At 36.6% G+C, this 22326-nt stretch overlaps 1 protein-coding gene across 1 annotated transcript; it reads left to right on the top strand.

Annotated features, from left to right (window-relative positions):
* The first annotated feature begins 11660 nt into the window (after positions 1–11660).
* Positions 11661–21995, top strand: ufm1 (ubiquitin-fold modifier 1). Its single transcript, XM_026273644.1, has 6 exons — positions 11661–11746; positions 11846–11902; positions 12890–12947; positions 14457–14496; positions 15093–15125; positions 20719–21995. Coding segments are annotated over exons 1-6 (273 nt in total). The 5' UTR covers positions 11661–11744; the 3' UTR covers positions 20802–21995.
* The last annotated feature ends 331 nt before the right edge of the window (positions 21996–22326 follow it).

The following is a 22326-nucleotide window of genomic DNA, read 5'->3' as shown; positions in this document are numbered from 1 at the left end:
ACTCTTCTGGTTTGGTTTTAGCCTTTTATTGTTGTTGCTACATACATTGTGTGTCGATGGGCATAAAGGAGAACTGTTATCACTTTGGAAAAGCAGCATTCGAGATGTAAGCTCGAATGGAGTCCTCGAGATTAGACACAAATGAATCATGTGGATAATTGATTTTTTGATTAGCAGTAATGTACACAGCAGCAGGTGCCAAGTGTTGCTGCTGGCAACAGAATAATCAAATATGCAACAGTCACTGGAAATGGGTCTCATTTATTGGTAAATGCATAAAAAACTGAAATACTTATGTAAAATGTTAAACAATTGCATGCAAGAAATGCAAATTCTGTTTCACACGGATTTCAAGTAAAAGCAAAAATGAGTGCAACCAACTCGAACTCGGAACCGGATTGCATAGTTTGGAATAGGTGGGCATTCACAAGTTCCTGTGATTCAAATTAATTTAGCAAAAAGTTAAAGTAATATTGAAATGCAGTCATGCAACACAACGTTTTGAGGAAAATCAATTACAAATAGCTTAGATATATACGGTAGTTTAAAAAAAAAAAAGTATTATTTAACATAGAAAAAAAATCACCTTAAGGGAGAAAAGCAGTGAAATGTCGCAATGTGTAGCAATTGAGCACTTTCAGACCAACAGCAATGCCATAACAGCTCAAAGTGGATTCAGAATCCACTGCCAAAAATCGATTTCCTGTTTACAGGTGTGCCACATTGTCAATCAATAACTGCTCTGAAATTATTTACCTCTGCAATGGTACAAAAATATCCAGATGTTTCACTTTTCCTTCTGTGAAGTGGAAATTCAACTGCCTCTCAACATGGGGCTGGTCTAATTTTAGCACCTCTCTGTCTCGCTACCTTTTTCTCTCTCTCCGTCTCCGTCTTTTTGCTTCTGTATGTGACATCCTCTCTCTATGTCAGACACAGACAGATAGGCTTCATTTGAGATCATCCAGTGGGTTTTTTAAATAAATCATTTATCACATTTAGGTATTCTGTGTTACAAAATGTTCACTTTGGATTCAGGAAATTCCTAGTAGGAACAGATCCTATATAATAAAGAAAGCAATGCATTATCACTGTCCTCAACCTCTGTAGACCTCAATGGAGCCCACAGGTGTTGCCAGGGGAGAGATCAATGATTTGGAACAGGTGCTGTTTCTAGCCGACGTTAAGCTCGAGAAGTGAGGAAAAAGACAAGGTTTTGTGCACATCACTGCAGTTTGAAAAATGAACCCCCCACTTCCACCACGATATTGCATCTGTCCTCGTATCTTTCTCAGTATCTCCCCTCCATGAGGACTGGTGTTGTTGGGTTGGTTTCCTGCATAGATGGACACTTTTCCTTTCTTTAGTATCTCATCCAGTGATTCTCAACCGACAGGGTTGCAGAAATGGAAAAGAATATTCTGATGAGTTTGGTCAGATTCTGATTATGTATGGATCATAAAACCATGCTAAACGCTCGCTTTCCATAACCCAGTTAATCCAATAGGTCATGCGATTTAAACACCTTAAATCGGGCACACTGCATGATTTTCAAAGTCGTCAGAACACTGTTCATCTGACCCCTCCCCCTGAACCGCCCCTTGCCCTGTCCTAGTTTCTCATTGGCTGTAGGTCATCGGCAACGTCATTTCCAGTCAAAATATATTTCAAACTGCAGGACTCTCAGGAGTCACAGACAGTTCCAGATATTTATGATGTTAAATATCTCATTGGCAATTGTCACAAATCTCCTCTTAGATCATGTCTTTGATAGCACATACCACGTGATTTTCATTCACATTGAACGAGCACCAATCTGCCTCTGAGTTTTCAGGTATTTGTCTATGATTTCGGCAATTGAAAATTGGGTCCTAAATCATGCAGTGTGTGCCTGGCTTTACTTGGAATATATATTTACTATAACATAGTTGTGTTTCAAAAATACAAGTGTGGCTCTTAAAATGTGTATCCCCTAAAAATGATAATGCTTTGTATAAATTATATGAAAGGAACAGTTTGCTCAAACTAAAAGTCACTTACCTTCAAGTCAAATGTCATGCCACCATATAAAGAATGCAAGATGTATCTTAAAAACATGAAACCATTTACAAGCATTTAGATATATATATTTCCATTATATTTATAGAAAATATGAATAGTTTTTTAGTTATGCTGGGTTGGCACTAGTTTCCATTATAAAATCTGAAGCAAATCCAGTAAAGACATCCACTCATCTCCCTTTGCCCTCATATATACTGCTATAAACATACAAAGTCATGTATAAAGTCTGATATATGTCCTGAGTACGCCCATGCACTGTGTCTGCATCAACCTGAAGCACAGTTTCAAGGGAAAAGGGGAGATGTGCAGCTGTAATGAGGCTTTCTACTCTTGACATAAACCGTTCAGCTACTGTTATAACTGCAAGGCATGAGAAATGTATTTCGTTCTACTTGTGTTATGGCAACAATAGTAAAAAAAAAGGAAAGAAAGGACAGCTTAGTTCTTCATGAAGGTTGAGTTCACAGTGTGTGTCTATATGTCTTTGCCTGTATGACATTTTTTAATGGGGCAGGCGCCAGTGTCTCACACATTTGACAGTGATAACAAATAAACGAGGAGCGAAAAGTGGATGTTTGAGGAAGATGGTAACAATATTACATGATCCAAAATTTGGTGCATGTTTCCAGCTGTGTATGTTATATTAAAGAGTTTCTGGGTAATGCCTGAAAATGTGAGGATGGCAGTGGGTGTATTTGTATATACAGGAATCCAGTATACAATTATAAAATCAGACAAAACCTTTTCTGACCCCAAGATTTGACAGTCAGTGAATGTACTGTATACATGTATTATGTATTATTTGAATGTAATATATCTACTGAATATATATATATATATATATATATATATATATATATATATATATATATAAAATATTATTTTCAGTAATAATCTATTTAATATTTTATGACGTACAACTTTATAATTTAAGTAGTATATTATATTATACAAAATACAAATTGTTATTTAAATATTTCAATAGAAACGGTTTAAATCATTAACTAATTTCTTTATATGCACATGTTGTGGTATATGTCCATGTTATTTCATATTTCAAAATGTAATGTAACTCACTGGAACAAATCCTAAAAGTTGAACACTGGACTTTATAATGAGTACAAAAACAGCTGGACAGTAAATTATGGCGCCATAATAACTATGAGAGTATTGATCATTTAAATGTAGCTGTACCTTCTCAATGTTATTTCAGAGCGAGTCTCTGCTGCCCACGCTCTAAATGAAGCTCAAGGCGCTAATTAGCAGATCTGTGATTGCGGTTCAGGCCTCTGACTCCTTGTCAACAGAGCCTGATCATGAAAGCTAAATATGGAGATATAAAAGGAGAACTGAAAAAAAAAACTATAATAAAAAATAAATAAATAAATGCCAGCATGAGTCTCCATTTACAAGAGCTATAAAAAGCTAGAAATGTAATTTTGAAAATTAAAATACACATATGAACATAAACTGTAACATTGCCATGATATTCCTTAAAGGAAAAGTTCACCTTAACTATTATATAAATAATAAAATTTGATCTATGCATATTTTACTCCTTATTCAGGCGAGACACATTTTTTTCACTGGAGAAAGCAATATTATTTAGACGACTCATATTTTAGTTGGAAGCTGCGGTTTGAATTTAAAAACATCTTAATAATTCATTTGTTAATTGATGAATGGAGTCATACGGATTGTTTGTGTGTTTTTGTAATGTTTTTTTTTTCTTCAGATGTTTGGACTCTCATTCTGACGGCACCCATTCACTGCAGAGCATCCATTGGTAAGTTGATGTAATCCCATATTTCTCCAATCAAGAAACAAACTCATCTATATCTTGGATGGACTGAGATGAGTAAATTTTCAGCAAATTTTCATTTTTGGGTGAGCTATTCCTAAGGGTAGCTCTCTGGACTTTGATTAATCAGCTCAAAATGTCATGCTGTTGTTAGCTGAATTACAATTATATACAAATTCCACCATCATTTATTTAAAAATAAAACCCACCTAAATATGCCCATACTACAAATCCAATTATATCTCTTCTCAAACCCACAATACATGATGAAAATATTTCTATTAATGATAATGATGTTTAGATATTGACTGTCATTTCTTATAATTATTAAAATGGGGCATCTGTGGTTTTGATTTGAGCTTATGATCGCATTTTAATCATAATGATTCACAGCATGTCAGCTTTCAGGTGTACAGACATTTATTTGCCATCCTTGGCTGCTTATGATTACTGATTTGCATATTGATCGAACATGCAAAAATGTGAAATTCTTTGCTCCAGAAGCAGAATATCTTAGAATATGCTTTCCTAAACCAGTTTCTAAAATAATTTCTAGAGGAAACACAGCAAAGAAAACAGCAAATAAACAGGGATTTACATTTTCCACCTGTATAGAAAAGTTGTTTGCTGCTATTGCCTTGTGTATATTAGATGTCTGATTGTATTTAACATGGAGATTACAGATTGCAGGGACCTGTCAGAATCATGTAGATGTGAAGATGGTAGATATAACATGATGCAATCAGTTATGATGCAAATTAGCTCTGAGCCATTGCTCAACATTAAAGGAACAGTTCACCCAAAAATGAAAATTTGCTGAAAATGTACACACACCTTAATGCCATCCAAGATGTAATGAGTATTGAGAAATTTAGCTTTACATCACTTGCTCATCAATGGATCCTCTGCAGTGAATGGGTGCCGTCAGAATGAAAGTCCAAACAGCTGATAAAACATCACAATAATGAATCTGTCCTTTTAATCTGTGAACACAGAATATGTCATGATCTGTCAACAGAATGTGTGCATGGATTTTTCTCAAAGACAAACAGGCTGTAGAAAATCTCTGGAGATCTGGCTGGAAGCCCTGATGAGCAACTGTGTCTCCCTCCTAGATTAGCACAGTTCACTTCATGTTAAGAAATCAGCTGTAGACAAATAATTGGCTTTGATTGCATGTTGTCACTGCTGAACCATTTGGCTTATTTATTTCCTGTTGTTTCGGGTCACTGAAGCCCAATCAAGTGGACACGAATGATTGTGTAATCCAATTGAAAATACATGTAATCAATTAAATCTTCCATATTGGCACAACCTCTGTTTGTCCAGATAAGGTTGAATTGTGTCCAGAATTGTAAGATCTAATAGAATTGGTGGACCTGAACAAAGTAAATCTGATAAAATGGTGACTAACTGTTCACCCAGACACCTTTCTTCTTTTTGTGCACTACTTCAGGATTTGAAGAGTGACTTCCACCAACATGCAAATGTGAAATATTCCTCTGGAAATTATTCTTTGTCACTTTCATTTGTATTTCTGCTGTAGCTATTCTTGGAAAGAAAACTAGATAAACATGATAGTTTAATCTAAAATTAACCATGCACAAGAGCAAAATTAATTAAAGTTAAAACTGAGAGCCATGATGGGGCACTTTTATCTGTTCAGAGCTGTTGACACAATCAGAAGTTCACCTTCAACACACAGTTACTCAGGGTCAGCCTCACTTCAGGGATTATGCTGAGAAATAGATGAGACTGGGGTAAGATGTGCCACTGTACTTAGGTTGTCCATTTAGATCTTTTTATATTAAAAAAATAAAAATCTGAAGTTCAATTTAAGTCATTATTTGAAGAGTTCAGATGCAAAAGCCTCTAAGTGCCATTCAAAATTTTCTTCTAGAATTAGCATTTTCTCAGGCTCCTGTGTGTAGGTTCAGTAAGTTCACTTTAATGGCAATGGGTAGGTTATTTTCATTGCCATTAAAGTGAAATAACTGAACATAAACATAGGAGCCTGAGAAAAATGCTAATTTCTAATAGAATAACATTTCAGGTGACTAGGCTTTTGCATTTGAACCCTTTATTTGACACTTTGAATTAGATTGTATTTATTTAGATTTTATCATATTCTCAGTTTTGTTACAGTTAGCAGTTAGTTAAATGTACTTTCTGAATATATTGTCACATGACAAAAAATGTGCACAGTTTGCTAGATTAAATGGTATCTGACACATCTTACCCTTATTTAAAAAAAAAATAAAAAAACAATAAATGTCTGAAGAAAGCTTTTATCTAGAGCTCAGTGTATGACCCTTGACCAAATATGCAGCACAGCAAAATGTCACAGTGACCAAGTAAATTGGATTAGCTTTGGGTACCCTTTGTCATTCAACCTTTCAGTCTGGTACCAAAATGTGATATTCCTCGCAACATAATGGGAACTCACTTGCAGGAAACTTCAGTGAAGTGAGTGTAGGTGTTCAGCCAAGTGGCAGTTTAATTAGAGTGAAAGCACAACATATGAATACCTTAGACACTAAACTTTCAATAAAGTCATTTCAACCTGACTGTTTTATATAGGCTTATTTTCAACAATTATAGTTAATTATGTCTGATGAAGGTCTAAAGCAGAGAGTGTACTTCAATAGCACTTAAAACATGTGGCAGAACAAATACAATAGAACATTAGTAATAGCAGGGCATTCAATCTTATGAAATGATTGCCCATGTTCTTTATTTTAGAATAAACACAATTGAAGCACCTAGTTGACCTTTTCTGCATTTAATTTTTTAGCCCTCCAACTGATTCCTGACAGGTACATTCAGACGTGTTAAATGACACGCTCTCCTGTACTTTTCAAAGGGAATGTTCCAGTTGTTAGCATTTCTAAACATTGCAAATTGAGAGAATCACAAAAAAAAAGACCCATTTGTCCAAATGACTGGCACTGGTATTGCTCATGGTTTTACCGGAAACATTGGGACGTCTTTTATACAGTACATGACAAATTTATTTGAATTTTTTTCAAGATACAATTAAATACAAATTAAATAATGGAATATATGTTTTTAGCAGGATTTTATGTAGTTTAATGTAAGGTTTATGCAATTAACTGAAAAGGTAAGAAAAACAAAGTATATTGTTGTAAATATACATTAACATTTAAAAGATTTACATTGTTACAGTGGAAATGCATTATTACAGTCTGTAAAACTCACAGTAGTGGTGTTTTGCTCTTTAATGAATCATTGTGATTGAATTGACAGTAAATGATTCAATGATTCATTCATTTAGACACTCACTTGTTTCATTCCTGAACGAATCGTTTTTGAACAAAACGGTTGAATCAGTTTATGACTGATAACAGTCACAGTCGCTGAAAAAAATTAAAGAGTCAAGTATTTTGAAATATTCTGTTTTGGTGTCATTTGTCTCTCCTGGAGGCTTAACTGAATCATTAACCTTTAGAAATAACAAGTTCACCTTTCAAATACTGTCAAAATACATTTATATAGTAGAAAGTAGTGCCAGAATGAACTAAGAATTGCACAGTAAGAAACAAAAAATGATTTAGATGTGACAAAGACAAATGTTGGTTTTGACCTGGTTACTATTTTCCAGTATTATTCAGTTTTAATATAGTTATTTAAGCTTTACAACTGAACTACTGAATTCCAACAATAGAAACATGCACTGTATTGTGTGGTTATATCAAGAACAGACAAGAAACTTTGTGCACAAGAGCAAGTAGAGATATTTAGGAGCTCATATCCCTGAGGGCAGTCCGTAGCCTCCTTAACGCTCATCTGTTCCACTGCACTGAAGATGCCACACTCCTTTGCTCTTATCAAGAGCCAGCAGATGTTCTAAGCTGTCCAAATCCTCCTTCTTCCTGAAAACAACCCGATTCTGCCTGAAATAGCCATCCAGATTCTGCTCTCGAGCCCTGAGGAACGACAAACTGAGTCTGCGTGTTATTTATAGCACAGGTGAGGTGTCACACTCAAGACAATGCAAGAGGAAAGGGCTATGATAAAGTCCTATGGTTGCCTATAAAAATCTTGCAGTGAATGCAAACACAGTTGCTATGAAATCATGGTACAGAAGGAGCAAATCTGTAGGTATGAAAGGTTTTATTAATTTTCCTCCAAAAATATGACTCATTTTAAATCGCATATTGCAAATTTCTCTGCTTGGATGTCTCACGTTTGTTCACTTATTGAAATCGATTGAATGATTTGGGGGGGGGGGGGGGGATACTACAAACCTGAACAGTACCTGCTTTAGGTACAGTGGCTTTTCTATGTTTGTCCTGTAAGGTTGCATTGCTCTTACAATATTGACACGATTTCTTCAGGTCTTTTGCTTTAGATGGTACAGTTCGGTTTTCAGCACCATGGACAGCAAACAAGGACACTTTAGAAACTGGCTTTGTTTCACTTCTCCAAAATACTCAATTTTTTTATAAATTAATTAATGCTGCTAGGTCGGAATAAGGTTTTATCATTGCACACATTAAATTAAGTCTGTCCTAAATGAAAAAGTAGAGGAAGATAAAAAAAAGAGGTTTACACATGAAAGACATGATTAAAGACATTTAATGCCATTTTATATTATTATTTTAATCCACAATGACTGATACAAGTCAGTACAAATGCTTTTTGCTGAATTATATTGTTGCATCATATTTTGTAATTAACCAATCAAAAAATATGACATTACCTACAAAAATAATTTGTTGAATTAAAACACATCAAGAGATACATTAATAAATATTATACATTTTTATTAAACATTATAATATTATACATTACTAACAGAAACTAACTTTACAGGTTTCTTCAAAAATGTAAGTTAAAATCCAATAAACAAGTAGCTGTTTGCATCTAGTTGAACAGATCTCTGGTGCATTTCCAAAAGCAACTGTGATCGCAAGTTCTGTTATTACCAGTCTAGTTGAAATATAGGAAACACATCCCAGAACATCCTGCAAACAATCCTGATGTAATTTCACATTGGTTAAAGTGTTCACCACATTTATTTTCGACCTTTAGTTGTCTCAGCTGAAATATTTATTATATTATCTGTATAAAAAAGTTCATCTGACAGTATGAGCGATGAATTTTGTATCTCATCCTCATCACCACGGGAACCGCACAGCTGCTTGTCACCACATATGACTCACTACGAGCTTCAGCAGGGGACATGATTAGGATTTAGACAACAAAGTCAGGAAATTCCTTCAGGAGATGTTTGTCAAAGAAAGGAACAGTCTTTTGTTGAAAGGTCTTTTGATGTCTGTAATATTAATTTCTCAAGACTTAGTATACATAATTGAATGTTTGTGTTTTGAAGATGGCATGGCTCCTGCCTCTGGGCACGAGTTGGAGATAAAATATTTGCAGATTCTTAGAGGTCTCAGTACAGTAGCTCACATTTGATACAAAACAACTTTATTCAGTGTCAATAAAGATGCAGAGCAGCTATTATCTGATTTCTATTCAGAGGAACAACTTTTCCACTTTATCTAAGTGGTTTCAATGAGCCTGTGACAAAAGTGTAATGGACTCCTGCAAAACTGTCAGCGTCTGGTGTATTTGGGTTTCGAGGCACGCTGAGAAGCCTGTTTTTCTTCAACACCCACATGTCCCTTTAGGGAAGATGCTGGCAGTGTGCCCTATGGTGCCAGCAAGCAGGGTTGGCTTTATGAGGATGACTCATGAGACTGAAGTTAGCTTCCAGCCCTCCTTAAAAACAGCAGCCGCCGGCGCTATAAGCTGCATTCTGAGACCAGCCAGGAAACAGACCTCTGGGCCAAACAGATTATGGCAAATGTGTATTTAAAATTTGATTAATCAATTGTTCCAACAGCAGTTCTCCCCTGATTCCTAATTGGGCCCAAGTGGGCTTTTTGCATATGAAAAATTATACGAGTATTACACGCAGGGCTATTTCCATCTGTGTTGCTACACTGATCCTGGGTATTTTAGCTTATTTTGAACCTGTGGCTCATTGGTTAAGTTGACTGAATTGGAGATATAAAACACACACACACACACACACACACACACACACACACACATACACAAAACATAAATAATAATATTAATAATAATAATAATAATAATAATGTCCTTACTGAGTCCTCTGAATTTCTGCATAAAGAAATAATGCTGTTTTTTTTTCCAGATCAAAAAAAGAAATTAATTAAAAGAGTAAAATATAATACTAAGCCTCCCAGGGTGACTGTAAATTACCTTTCAGAACATATACAGGAAAGGGTAGGAAAAAAAGAAGAATCTGTGACTGACTACTGGTGTGAACAAAATGAATTTAAATGGTTTCAGTTATTGCTTTGTGCTTCTGTTATTTATAAATGATGTTAAATGTTTCTGAAAGACAAAATACAAATGTTAATTATTTTAAAACAGGGTTCATGGACCTAATTTAATTACATTTAAATATGTTTTTAAAAAGCATTCTAAATTCCATATTTTTTTTCTAAAGCACAAATTACAGGATCAAACAACACTGATAAGATGACATGTTTGATCAATTATATACATTTTTTTTTAAATCAAGTTTAATCACACCACATGGCCAAAATATCCTGCCTATCCTGCCCTTTAAAATGAGCAGAAAATGGTGATTGACTATATTTTCTAAAGGCTTCCTAAAGAAAAGAAAAGTGACGTGACATTCAGCCAAGTATGGTGACCCATACTCAGAATTTGTGCTCTGCATTTAACCCATCCGAAGTGCACACACACAGAGCAGTGTACACACACACACTGTGAACACACACCCGGAGCAGTGGGCAGCCATTTATGCTGCGGCGCCCGGGGAGCAGTTGGGGGTTCGATGCCTTGCTCAAGGGCACCTAAGTCGTGGTATTGAAGGTGGAGAGAGAACTGCACATGCACTCCCCCCACCCACAATTCCTGCCGGCCCGGGACTCGAACTCACAACCTTTCGATTGGGAGTCCGACTCTCTAACCATTAGGCCACGACCACGTTGGAGGTTTGTCTCCGACTCAAAATCTGAACCATTCACTGAAGAAGAAAATTTTTGTTGTTGTTTTGTTTGTTTCCTAATTGTGGGAATAATTTAGTATAAATAAATAATCTAACAAAAGCATACTTAAAACTCAAAACATAAATAATAATAATAATAATAATAATAATAATAATAATAATATATATATATATATATATATATATATATTATATATATATATATATATATATATATATATATATATATATATATATATATATATATATATATATATATATATATATATATATATATAATGTTTTTTTTTTTGGTACATTTTAAAAGATAAGAGGAACTGATTTCCCATCCATTATTACATTTAGACTAGCCTGAAGGCAATCATATGATAGAGAAACTGTTCTGAATAATTTGTCTGCAGATAGCATATACTTTTAATAGTTTTTACAGCAATGGAAATAGGAATTGACACATTTTAAGTATTACTTATTTGTCAAAATATTTTTTGTGCAGCTGTATATTAAAATGCATCACTGTTTCCCTTCAATCCACATGCTCTTAAAAGTTTGGATGCATTAAGAGCACACTTTACGGTAACCCAATTCAAGTAAGCTTGAAATTTGCCTGACTGAAATGTACATGCTGCAACACTTTCTGTTTTTTTTTTTCGCTCATCATACTTTTTTAATTCTCTAAAATACATAAATATGATCAAATCGATTAAGTCTAACATTATAAGATTAAAAGGGAAAAATAACAAAAGATGGAAAAGAGAGGTCCATCGAACAGATGACGTGTAACAGCGGGTCCTTGCTTCTTCCGGTTCCGTGTAAACAGTGTGCAGTCCTGTAATACAAATCAGAAAAATGTAAGTAAACCATTTATCATAAAACAACACTTTATTTAGCGATATAAAGTAAAGTATATCTAAATAAACTTCGTGAATATGTGTCTCTTTCTGCTTTAGGTCGAAAGTAACGTTTAAAATCACGCTGACGTCGGACCCTCGGTTACCATATAAAGTGTGAGTGACACATCATTCAACACATGACACATGCTAAACATTAATATTCATGTTTCAACGGATGCATTAGCTCTGATATTCATTATGACAGAAGCGTGTTTTAGTATGTTCCCCAGCTCTTTAGTTTGAATAGCTAAATATTTTTCTCATCGTTATTTATACATTTATTATTTAGTATTTGTATATATATTTTTTAAGTAATTGATAAAATAATGGACTGACTGAGACATTAAACGTCCACTCTTGTGTTGATATTTCGTTTAAGCACCACTGTCTACAGAGAAATGTATGACAGTACTTTATACCTAGATAAAATAGGTTAAGCAGAGAAAAATGGTGATGTGTTCAATACTAATTTTACCCGCTGTGCATTATTTTAAGGAAACAGTTTTAGAGAGATCTACAGATGCAAATAGATCAACTGTTAAAATAAACTATTAAAACTGTATTTTTTATTTTCTTTCCCTAGTCTGAAAGAAGCAAGACATGTTTTGGATGTCATTGTTCTAAATGTTAGTGTTCTTTTATGTGTCTGCTATATTGATTGTAATCACTATAGTAGTGCTGTGGCCAGTGGTAATCTATGGATGTCATACTGTGTCTGATGGATGGGCAGATTCACATGTTGTTTGGGTGAGAGTGGCCTGTCAAGGGCCATTTAAACAGGCTGATTTATCTGCTCCTCTCCAACACCTGCAGTGCTGATGGCTGCCAGCCATTGTGGATGATTTTTAACATGCCAAGTTTTAGCTAACATGTTTGATCTCATTGAGTGGCTGGTTAAGATGATCAGAGAATAATTTGAAAACGCATAATATTTCTTATGTGCTCTGGTTTAAAACAGAATTAGGCAATACGATTTTTTTGTTCTTTGTTTCTGGACAACACACATTCACTTAGGTTTTCTACACGGGGTAGTTCTCAATATTTGTGTGTGTATGTGTGTTTACTGTTGCACCAAGATTCATTGGCATAATTGTATTTCAGATTAAGTGTACCTGAGAGCACACCATTCACAGCAGTTTTGAAGTTTGCAGCGGAAGAGGTGTGTTGATCTTTTTTTGTATTGCAACCTCATTTGAAAATGTATTTTTGAGAGAGTTGCTGAAATGTAGGGAAATGCTTTTGCCATTGTGCTTCTGACTGACTGACGATAGTTTAAAAAATATATATATGATGACAGTAATTTGCTACAGTGGTTGGAGCATTACTAACTCTCTGTAAGAATCATTTATTAAATTGGCATGGATCATCATCATAGCATTGATCATGATGTGAACTTTAGCTCAGTTGCATCCTGTAGCAACAACAGAGTGTCTTTTTTGAGTAGCTAATGATTTATTCTCATCTGAAACACACTCAGGCTTATCTCTGTGTCCATAGCCTCTCTTGTAAAAATCAGAACAGGATCAATGCAGAATTATATGAAGGTTGATTAACCAATGTTATTTTATATGATTTTAAATTATCGTAAAAAACATTATTATTTTTGCTTTTGTTAGATAACAATCCATTATCAGTATTTTAATATTCAATAATAGCCATTCAATTATATCTAGATATATACAATATATTTGATTTTATTCTGTTTTGCTGTATCAGCGTTGGCCACTTGATTTTTGAAACCTTGCATTGTTGAAGAGTATAGGCAAACTGGAAAAAAAGTCAAGTCTAATATAAAGCTGATGAATTAATAAAAAAACACAAATAATGGCTGATATCGATATGTTCGTGATTAGCCATGTATCTTATGAAATTAGGATCAAATTTGACCTAACCCTCTTGATTTGTGGTGGGTTGTCTGGTCTGTTTCACAGCTGTATTCAAGGCATGCAGACCCACGACAGGATGATGCTGCAGATTAGCTTGGGTGACTGCTGCTTTTTTGACATAATGAAATGCCAAATCTGACAACCTCATAATAAGAAGATGTAATGCATCAGGCTTATTTTTTAGCTTTTTTTCACCCTCTCAATAATCATTTTTGTATTCCCACTTCAGGTTGTGGTTATGTGATCTTTCATTGTTTTGTTTTCTCTTTTCCTACTGACAAAAGGTAGGCAAAGGAGAATTAGAAACTGAATAAACTCCCACAAAAATCTGTAGTGGATTAATTAAATATGCATTCTTGTGCAATATAAACAGTTATACATTTGATTTTCTGATCACTAATTCTGGCACTAACCTGGCTGCTTGCTCCCCATCAAGTTTTATGCTTTTCAAGGGTGTAGAAATGCCTTCAGGTCACCCTGCAAGTTTTTTAAAGCCCCTTAAGAATGAATTTGCCTGTTTTATTCCTTTCAGTGGCTCTTTGTGACAGTGACAGTTTCTACTAAGCTCAGCCCAGAGAGCTCTTTCCTCACACGTTTGAAGGCTTCTGTTCTGTAGGACAGACTCTTTAAATCACCTGACGCAAACACAGACTCAAGTTGATATTTTCTTATCCTTGGCTGACAGAGAGGATGTTTACAGGACATATTTAGCTGTCAGCATAAGTTGTTGATGGATTGGACCATAAAACGTTTTTTTTTTTTTTTTTTTTATGCATTTGAAGTTTAAAGTGCCAGCAGCCACCAGTGCCATCATTACAAACGGTAAGTTGTTGATATTATTCTAATCATCATAATTGTCATATTTTGTCAAATCCTTAAACCAGAGGTTCTCACTTTTTTGACGAATTAAACTAAAATAATCAGTATTTCAAAAACCATGGGAACATTTTTCTTTTTTTTGTTGTTATTTTAAATTAATTTAATGCTCTAGCAGATTCTCACCTTCGCATCTTCATTGGGTTGAGTTTTTTTGTCACCTGCACTAAAAAAAAAACACTATAGCTCAAATTACAAACTGGTCGTTTTTCGTGAATCAGACAAAACATCTGCTGAATCCTTCACTCAAAATGAGCTGTTGTGCAAATATATAGTTAGAGAGGGAGACTGTGGGGCTATGCTGCGTCATGAGGTATTATCAAACAAATCATAAACAGAATGAAGATATAACTCCCCACTCAACACAGGACAGATATTGTAAATGAGATTGCTTGAATTGTGATTGTTCAGCGTTTTAGCACGTCAAGGCTTTCTCTGCTCTTGGCCATCTGTCTTATTCATTGATTGTCTTTAATAATGATTGTTTTGCATATGTACTCACATTGTAATGCTGATGTTGTTTGTGATTAATATTTGTGTAGATGGCATCGGAATCAACCCGGCGCAGACAGCAGGTCGGTGACGCTTCTTCACTCGATCAGGGCTGTTCTCTGCAGCAGCATCTGGCTGTAATAAATGTACTTTTGTCAGCCATAAATTATTTAGATATATCCATATCTCACACAGGAAATAGTTTTTTTTTGTTGTTGTTGATTTGTTTATTGGTGCTTCAATCCACCTTCTATGTTTTTTAAGCTTCCTTTTCCATGCATTTTCTCATTGGCATCTTTTGAAATGATACCTCATTTTGCTCTCACTGTTTACTTGCGTGGCTGTGATTTTCCTGCCTATCCTTCATAATAACGGACATGCAAATGAATGGACCCTTCTGTTTTCTGCCTCATGTTGTTCACGTCTATCCGCCTGGGGACCTTTTGAGAGATCGAATGATTTCCTGAGACTCCTTTAGTAGGCTTTGCTTGTGAATTTCACATATTACCTGATGAATATTGATGATGTGCTTCAATTATACCATCCCCCATTGCTGTGAGTTTTCCATCCTACTTGTCACTTAATGTTGGAAAGGTCTATGTCTGTAATCCATTATCCAGTGCATTTACAATATTCTTAAGAATACGGATATTTAAAAATGGTTTTACTCACAATTTTGATGTGATAATATTTTAGGAGATTGACAAAACTAGAAAAATGTATGTACTTTATCAAAATGCCAGTGCCTTTTTAAGATTTAATTAAGTTATATGACTTATTTACATTAATCACATCTTTAAAAGTCCCATATATTTAGGTTTTTCATAACCCACCCTGGGAACCAAGATTTTTAAAAGTTATTGATTGGCTGAGAGTCCATCAATAGGCTTTGCATGTTAATTTCGGATATTAGCTGATGAATATTTATGATGTGCTTCAATTATACAATTCCCTATTGTTGTGAGTTTATTCCCCCGACTAAATGTTTCTTTACAGATGTTTTCCATCCTGCTTTACTTGTCATTTACCGCTGGATCTGTCTCTGTCTCTGTAATCCATTATTTGCTGTCTCTAATAACCTGTCCCAATCGTGTTCTGTCAGTGTTTTCCTCTCTGAGTGCCATGTTGCATCTAATTACATGAAAATGGCCTGTAATTTTTCATACATGTCATAGGTTGAGATTAATGTCAAATGAGCTGTGATTCATTATAGTAGGAACCTATCTAGCCTGACCCGAATATGAAGCGTGTGTGTATAATAGAAACATGTACCTTCAGCTCTGGAAGTTATACAATCACTTACTAAATATAGTGCAGACACCTGAATAGATTTTGCTTTATGTGATGAGTGAGTTACTTATATAAGAAGGGACTGAGTGAGTCACACTTTGTACCTTATATACATTATACAGGTGCTTTGATATGATTTCATGAATTCTGCTGAAACAAAAACGTCTCTGGTTGTGTATGTAACCATGGTACCCTGAGAAGGGAATGAGACACTGTGTCCTCTAGAGGTTGCTATGGGAACAATAACATTGGTCAGCAACAGCCTATGATGTCATTACCCAGCGTGATCACAGAATAAAAGGCCTCTGGGAGAACACGTCTGAAGCTTGCGTACAAAGCATGGTAAGGGAACTAATGGTGGCAGTGTCTCGTTCCATTCTCAGGGAACCATGGTTGCATACATAATCTGATATGTTGCTTTACGAAGGAACTTCAAATTGTGTTGTCTAGAGGTCGCTATGGGGAATGGTATACTCATGCTGCCATGCTCAGGGGAGCGCATGCCAGAAACTCTTCCATAGCCATGGGAGTTTCCCCAAGGACGCCTTGATGGCTGTCACTGACATTATCCCCTCCAGCCAAGGACCTGAGCTGCATATCCGAAACAACTTCCCTGATACGCGCTGGGCTGGGAAGCCAAGCCTTAGGGCAGAGATCAAAGGCTTGGAATCAGAAGAAAGAGATTCCTTTGAAGTAGGGCTGGGCGATTTTTACCGATTTTATTGATTAATTAGAATTCATTTTGCCATGATTTTTTTTTTTTTTTTTTTAAATTGAGTAATTGCAATTTTGAATAGAGAACTATTACCAAATGTTAGAATTAGATACTTTGACAATAAGCTGGTGATAACAGTAAAGAGAAAAGAACGATCCAATCACATGTCGACGCATGAGATTAACTGCTAACGTGTGACGCGAGTGAAGGACCATAAATTGGCTCTATGCGCCAGTCACACAGAATGCGGGTTTGTGTTGACATGAATATGATGCGAGCAGTGGAATAGTAAAACATGCAAGAAGATGGGGAACTTCTTTTAACTTGAGCTCAGTATTTTTTGAATGCCGTTTCATGAATGAGACCTCGTATGAGACGCAAGCGCAACAGTAAAAACAAATCCATGTTTACACAGAAAAAACTATGCTTAATCGTATAAAAAACGAGCAGTTGGGGGTTCGATGCCTTGCTCAAGGGCACCTAAGTCGTGGTATTGAAGGTGGAGAGAGAACTGCACATGCACTCCCCCCACCCACAATTCCTGCCGGCCCGGGACTCGAACTCACAACCTTTCAATTGGGAGACCGACTCTCTAACCATTAGGCCACGATTTCCCATATCATTACTGTACGTCTGATATTTCATGTTTGCATCATGGTGACAGGATGAAAGCTGCTGTTCTTTTTAAAGAACATTTATAGTTAACAATAGTCTACTGGTGTTATACCATTTTGAATTTGAATTTTTTTACTTTTGAAATGTTTTCTCTTATTTCTGAACACAATATGTAAAAGACAAGTTTGTACATTATGTAGTTTATGCATCTTTTCTGCAAAGATCTTTAACATTTGGATAATGTTGACAGCTTTGTGTGTGCTGCACTTGGAATATAATATTCTTTACCAATAAAAATAAAATAATTGAGAATTGGTCGAACATTCTGGAAAAATCGAGATTTGAAATTTTTTGCCATATCGCCCAACCCTTATTTGAGAGGATACAGCTAGGTGTCTTAAAAAAAAAGCTCAGAACATGTGGATTGAAAAGGCGTATCTCATAAAAAAAAAAAACCTCCATGTGAGGGCAATATCCCCAACTTGACGATAGCAGTCACAGAACAGACTCCAGAGCATCTGCTAATGCATAACTAGAAGAGGTGTAGCACCCAGCTCTCAGACTGAAAGGGGACACCAGTGCCTGCCTGGGAAGCAGCATGCTCGTAGATAACCCTCAAGGGTGAGGGAAGCAATTTTGAGCTCACCTCACCAAGAGAGCAGCCTAAAAGGAAGGCAGAATCCTGATGTACTACCCAGCGACACTCACAAAGCAAAGGATTCGACTCTCAAATGAGAGGGACTCTCATGCTCAGAAGGGAGCCGTTTGCTTGCAAAAGACTCTCTATGGTGAGGGGAGCACATCAAGGTTACTCAACAAGCAACCTGCCAGGGATGCAAAAGATGGCCCAGCAATATGTCATGACTGCTAATCGACAGTTCAAAGGAGCAGAGGCCCAACTCCAAAAATAGGAGGGGGACTCAGATGCTCAATCTGAGAGCAGCGTGCTCCTAGGTGACCCTCTATGTGAGGGGAGTACTGCTAAGCTCAACCAACAAGGAGAGCAGCCTGACAGGGAGTCAGAGAGAGACCCAACAACTTGATGCTGCTGCTCAATGGAGCTCCACTAGCAAATGACCTGATGAGAGGAAACCTCAGACACTCGATTGGGAGCAGCTTGCTCAAATATAACCCTCCGAGGTGAGGGGAGCACTGCTAGGCTCAACTCATCCTCTGCTTCTGTTTTATATGGGGTCCCTCAAGGATTCATCTTGGGTCCTATGCTTTTTAGCCTGTATATGCTCCCACTGGGTGACATCATAAGGAAGCATAACATCTCTTTTCATCTCTATGCAGATGATTCACAGTTGTACTTGCCTCTAAAATCTAGGGATTCCATACAATCTCTTCTGGCCTGTCTCCAAGACATTAAAACTTGGATGGTTGATAACTTTCTCCAGTTAAACAGTGACAAGACAGAGGTGATTGTGTTTGGTCCTCCCAAGGCAAGATGCACTGTCGTACAACATTTAAGTAACTTCACTCCATTTATCAAACCCTATGCTAGAAATTTGGGTGTCATTCTTGACTCAGAACTCTGCCTTGACAAACAGATTAGTTCTGTTGTTAAAAATAGTTTTTACCAGCTCAGAATGATTTCCCGCCTGAAGTCATTCCTATCTTTTAACGATCTTGAGATAGTTATCCATGCCTTTATTACATCACGGCTGGATTATTGAAATTCCCTCTACTTGGGCCTCCCACAATCATCACTTAGACGTCTGCAGTTAGTACAAAATGCAGCAGCGCGTCTTTTAACTGGCACTAGGAAGCGCGAGCACATCACCCCCATTTTGGCATCTTTGCATTGGCTCCCAGTTCCTTTTAGGATTCAGTTTAAAGTTTTATTGTTTGTTTTTAAGGCACTTAATGGGCTCGCCCCGACCTATATCACCGACCTTGTACAACCATACTCGGTTCAAAGGTCACTGAGATCCTCAAACAAAGGGCTCCTGCTTGTGCCGCGCTCACGGCTTAAACAGAGAGGTGACAGAGCCTTTGCAGTTGCTGCCCCACGTTTGTGGAACCAGCTCCCCCAGGATATTAGATCTGCCCCCTCCATTGCTACATTCAAATCCAGATTAAAAACACATTTTTATTCCTTGGCTTTCCTTGTTCCCTAACCTGGTACCTCTGTTTGTTTTCTGTACTTCTGTGTTGTGTGACGTGATATTGAAGGCTTATTTTTTATTAATGTTTTATATAATTATGATTATTCAATCTATGTGTTTTTATTTTGATTGTCTTTTTAGCTATTCATTGTACAGCACTTTGGTCAGTTTTGCGCTGTGTGTAAATGTGCTTTATAAATTAAAATTACTTACTTACTAAATAGGAGCAACTAATCAGGGAGGCAGCAAGGGGCCAAACTACCTGATGTCACCGTCACAGAGCTCAAAGATTAGAGGCCTCGACCCTTAGCTAAGAGAGAGGAACCCAGCTCAACCAAAGTGATCAATAGCCCAGGGACGACAAGCTTATAAAAGACCCTTCTGCAGTAAGGGGAACACGGCCATGTCAGGAGAGCAGATTGACTGCAAATGGGACATCAGAAATTGGATCCAGCTTAAAAGGGGATCACATATTTCAACAGGGAACAACAGGGTCCCAGCATAGAGGCAACTGACCAAGGAGGCAACAGGGATTGTCCTAGCAATCAGTATTGTTGCATATGGAGTTCTCGGTAGCAGCACTCTTGGCTTTCAAGCTGAGTTGGGCCTCAATAGGCTGAGATAGGCTCATAGCTAACCCTCGCAGTGAGGGGAGCATTTCTCAGCTCGATGAGAAGGCAGCATTAGATTAGAATGGGCAGTCTAACAGGGCCCAATGAGAGACCATCAACTGATGCAGCCACCGGGTAATGACATCATAGGCTTTCGCTGGCCAATGTTATTGTCGTGTTTAGATGTATGCTTCAGACACTGGTCATGCTGAAAGCATTCCCCATAGCAACCTCTAGAGGACGCAGTTCAAAGTTCCCTAAGAAGGGAAGGGAAGCTGTACACTGAACATGTGTCATATGCTGTATGTAATATGCTATATCTCTATGATTACAGGAAATGTGTTCCTGAAGCATGGCTCGGAGCTACGAATTATTCCCAGAGATCGGGTCGGAGGAGGTCGCAAGCCCAGGATGTGACTATCCAGTAATTTTCTGTCACAGACGATGAACATGCTTATTTATTGTCCAGCCTTGAGGTGTCAGCTCTCGCAGGCACTGATGCGGCTCCAAATCTGTCAGAGGACCTCACAAATCTCACAGAGCTGCCGTCACAGCCCCCTTTTCAAAGATATACACTCGCAGAATGTTGTTGATTTCTTGTGGCCCAAAGTTCTAACCGCCATGTATTGATCTTTGATCTTTCACAAAATATTCCATCTCTTTTTTTTTTTGAGATCACACACTTAGTATGTTCATAAAGCATAGTTTTACCTGCCTTAAATACATAATGTCTACGTAAAATCCAATTCAATGTTTAAATACTGTTAAAAAATTATATGATTCTCATTTTCCGTTTCAAGAAGAAAAGGCAAACATCATACTTTTTTTTTTCTTCATATTTTGTTTCATTAATGGTTATTTTGAGCTGTATATAACTTATTTCAGGCAGATAATGACAGTGTGATGAAACTCCTGCAGTTGTGTAACTAAACCAAACTATACAACAGTATGACTAAAGAAGCTCTAAATAAGACAATAAACTATGCATTTCATAATATACTTTCTATGTTAAAAAAAAAAATTACAAAATAACTCCAGTTTGACGTCTAGTTTCTTAAAAGTTGCTTTTTGTAACTTTCATGGTCGCTCAAGTTGGCGTGCCTTTTCATTTAAGGCTTCAAATCATGGCTTGACTTGAATTAGTACATCAGGCTAATGAATGACAGGCTCTGCCTTTGCTTTTACACCTTCCACTTACCCTCCTTCACTTACATTACTGCCAGGCAGAAGTGGAGGAGGAGAAAAAGGGTCTGACTATTCAGTGTGATAATGGATCTTTCATTTGTTTTAATAAAAGAGCAGGCATGCTTTGCCCTTTCCATGCCACTCATTACTGGGAAAAGGGTAGAAGTGCATTATAAATACAGCAAGGCCTGCATTATTCAAACACAGACATGTTACTCTGGATCACATATGAAAAGGCATCGCTTGCCTCCAGCCTCATTTGGCAGGAAATGATGCGGTTTGTTCATTAGCCATGGAAGAAATTGTGCTTTTACAGAAGTGAAAGATCTTGCCAGTGTGACAAATGTCAGATTTAGAAGTTATAAAGTTAAAAATACACTTTGTAGTATTCTTGTCATAAGCATTAAAGAAACCAACGAATACTGATCTGTATACTGCCTGTTTTTGTTGAATGTGTTCACCTTGTAATTCTGCTACAAAGGATGTTTCGTCTTAATTTGTTCACTTAATTTAATGTTTATAAACATAAACCATGTTTAAAAGCTTTCAGTGGATAAGACGGGTTTTTAAAATTCTCCTTTATGGTTCAAAGAGGTAGAAAGACATGCAGTGATGTTGCTATTTGCATAAATTCAATCCTGTGCCATCTGCAAGAAGCCGCCTTAAGCAAGCAAATGACAGAACTGTTGAATATTTATGTTATATATTTTGTATAGGTGTCGTGGACATGACTGTGTTATTTCAGGGGTATAAACGA

The sequence above is a fragment of the Carassius auratus genome, chromosome 10 (genome assembly GCF_003368295.1).
Source record: "Carassius auratus strain Wakin chromosome 10, ASM336829v1, whole genome shotgun sequence".
Taxonomy (NCBI): Eukaryota; Metazoa; Chordata; class Actinopteri; order Cypriniformes; family Cyprinidae; genus Carassius; species Carassius auratus.
This window is presented reverse-complemented; position numbering and strand designations above follow the sequence as displayed.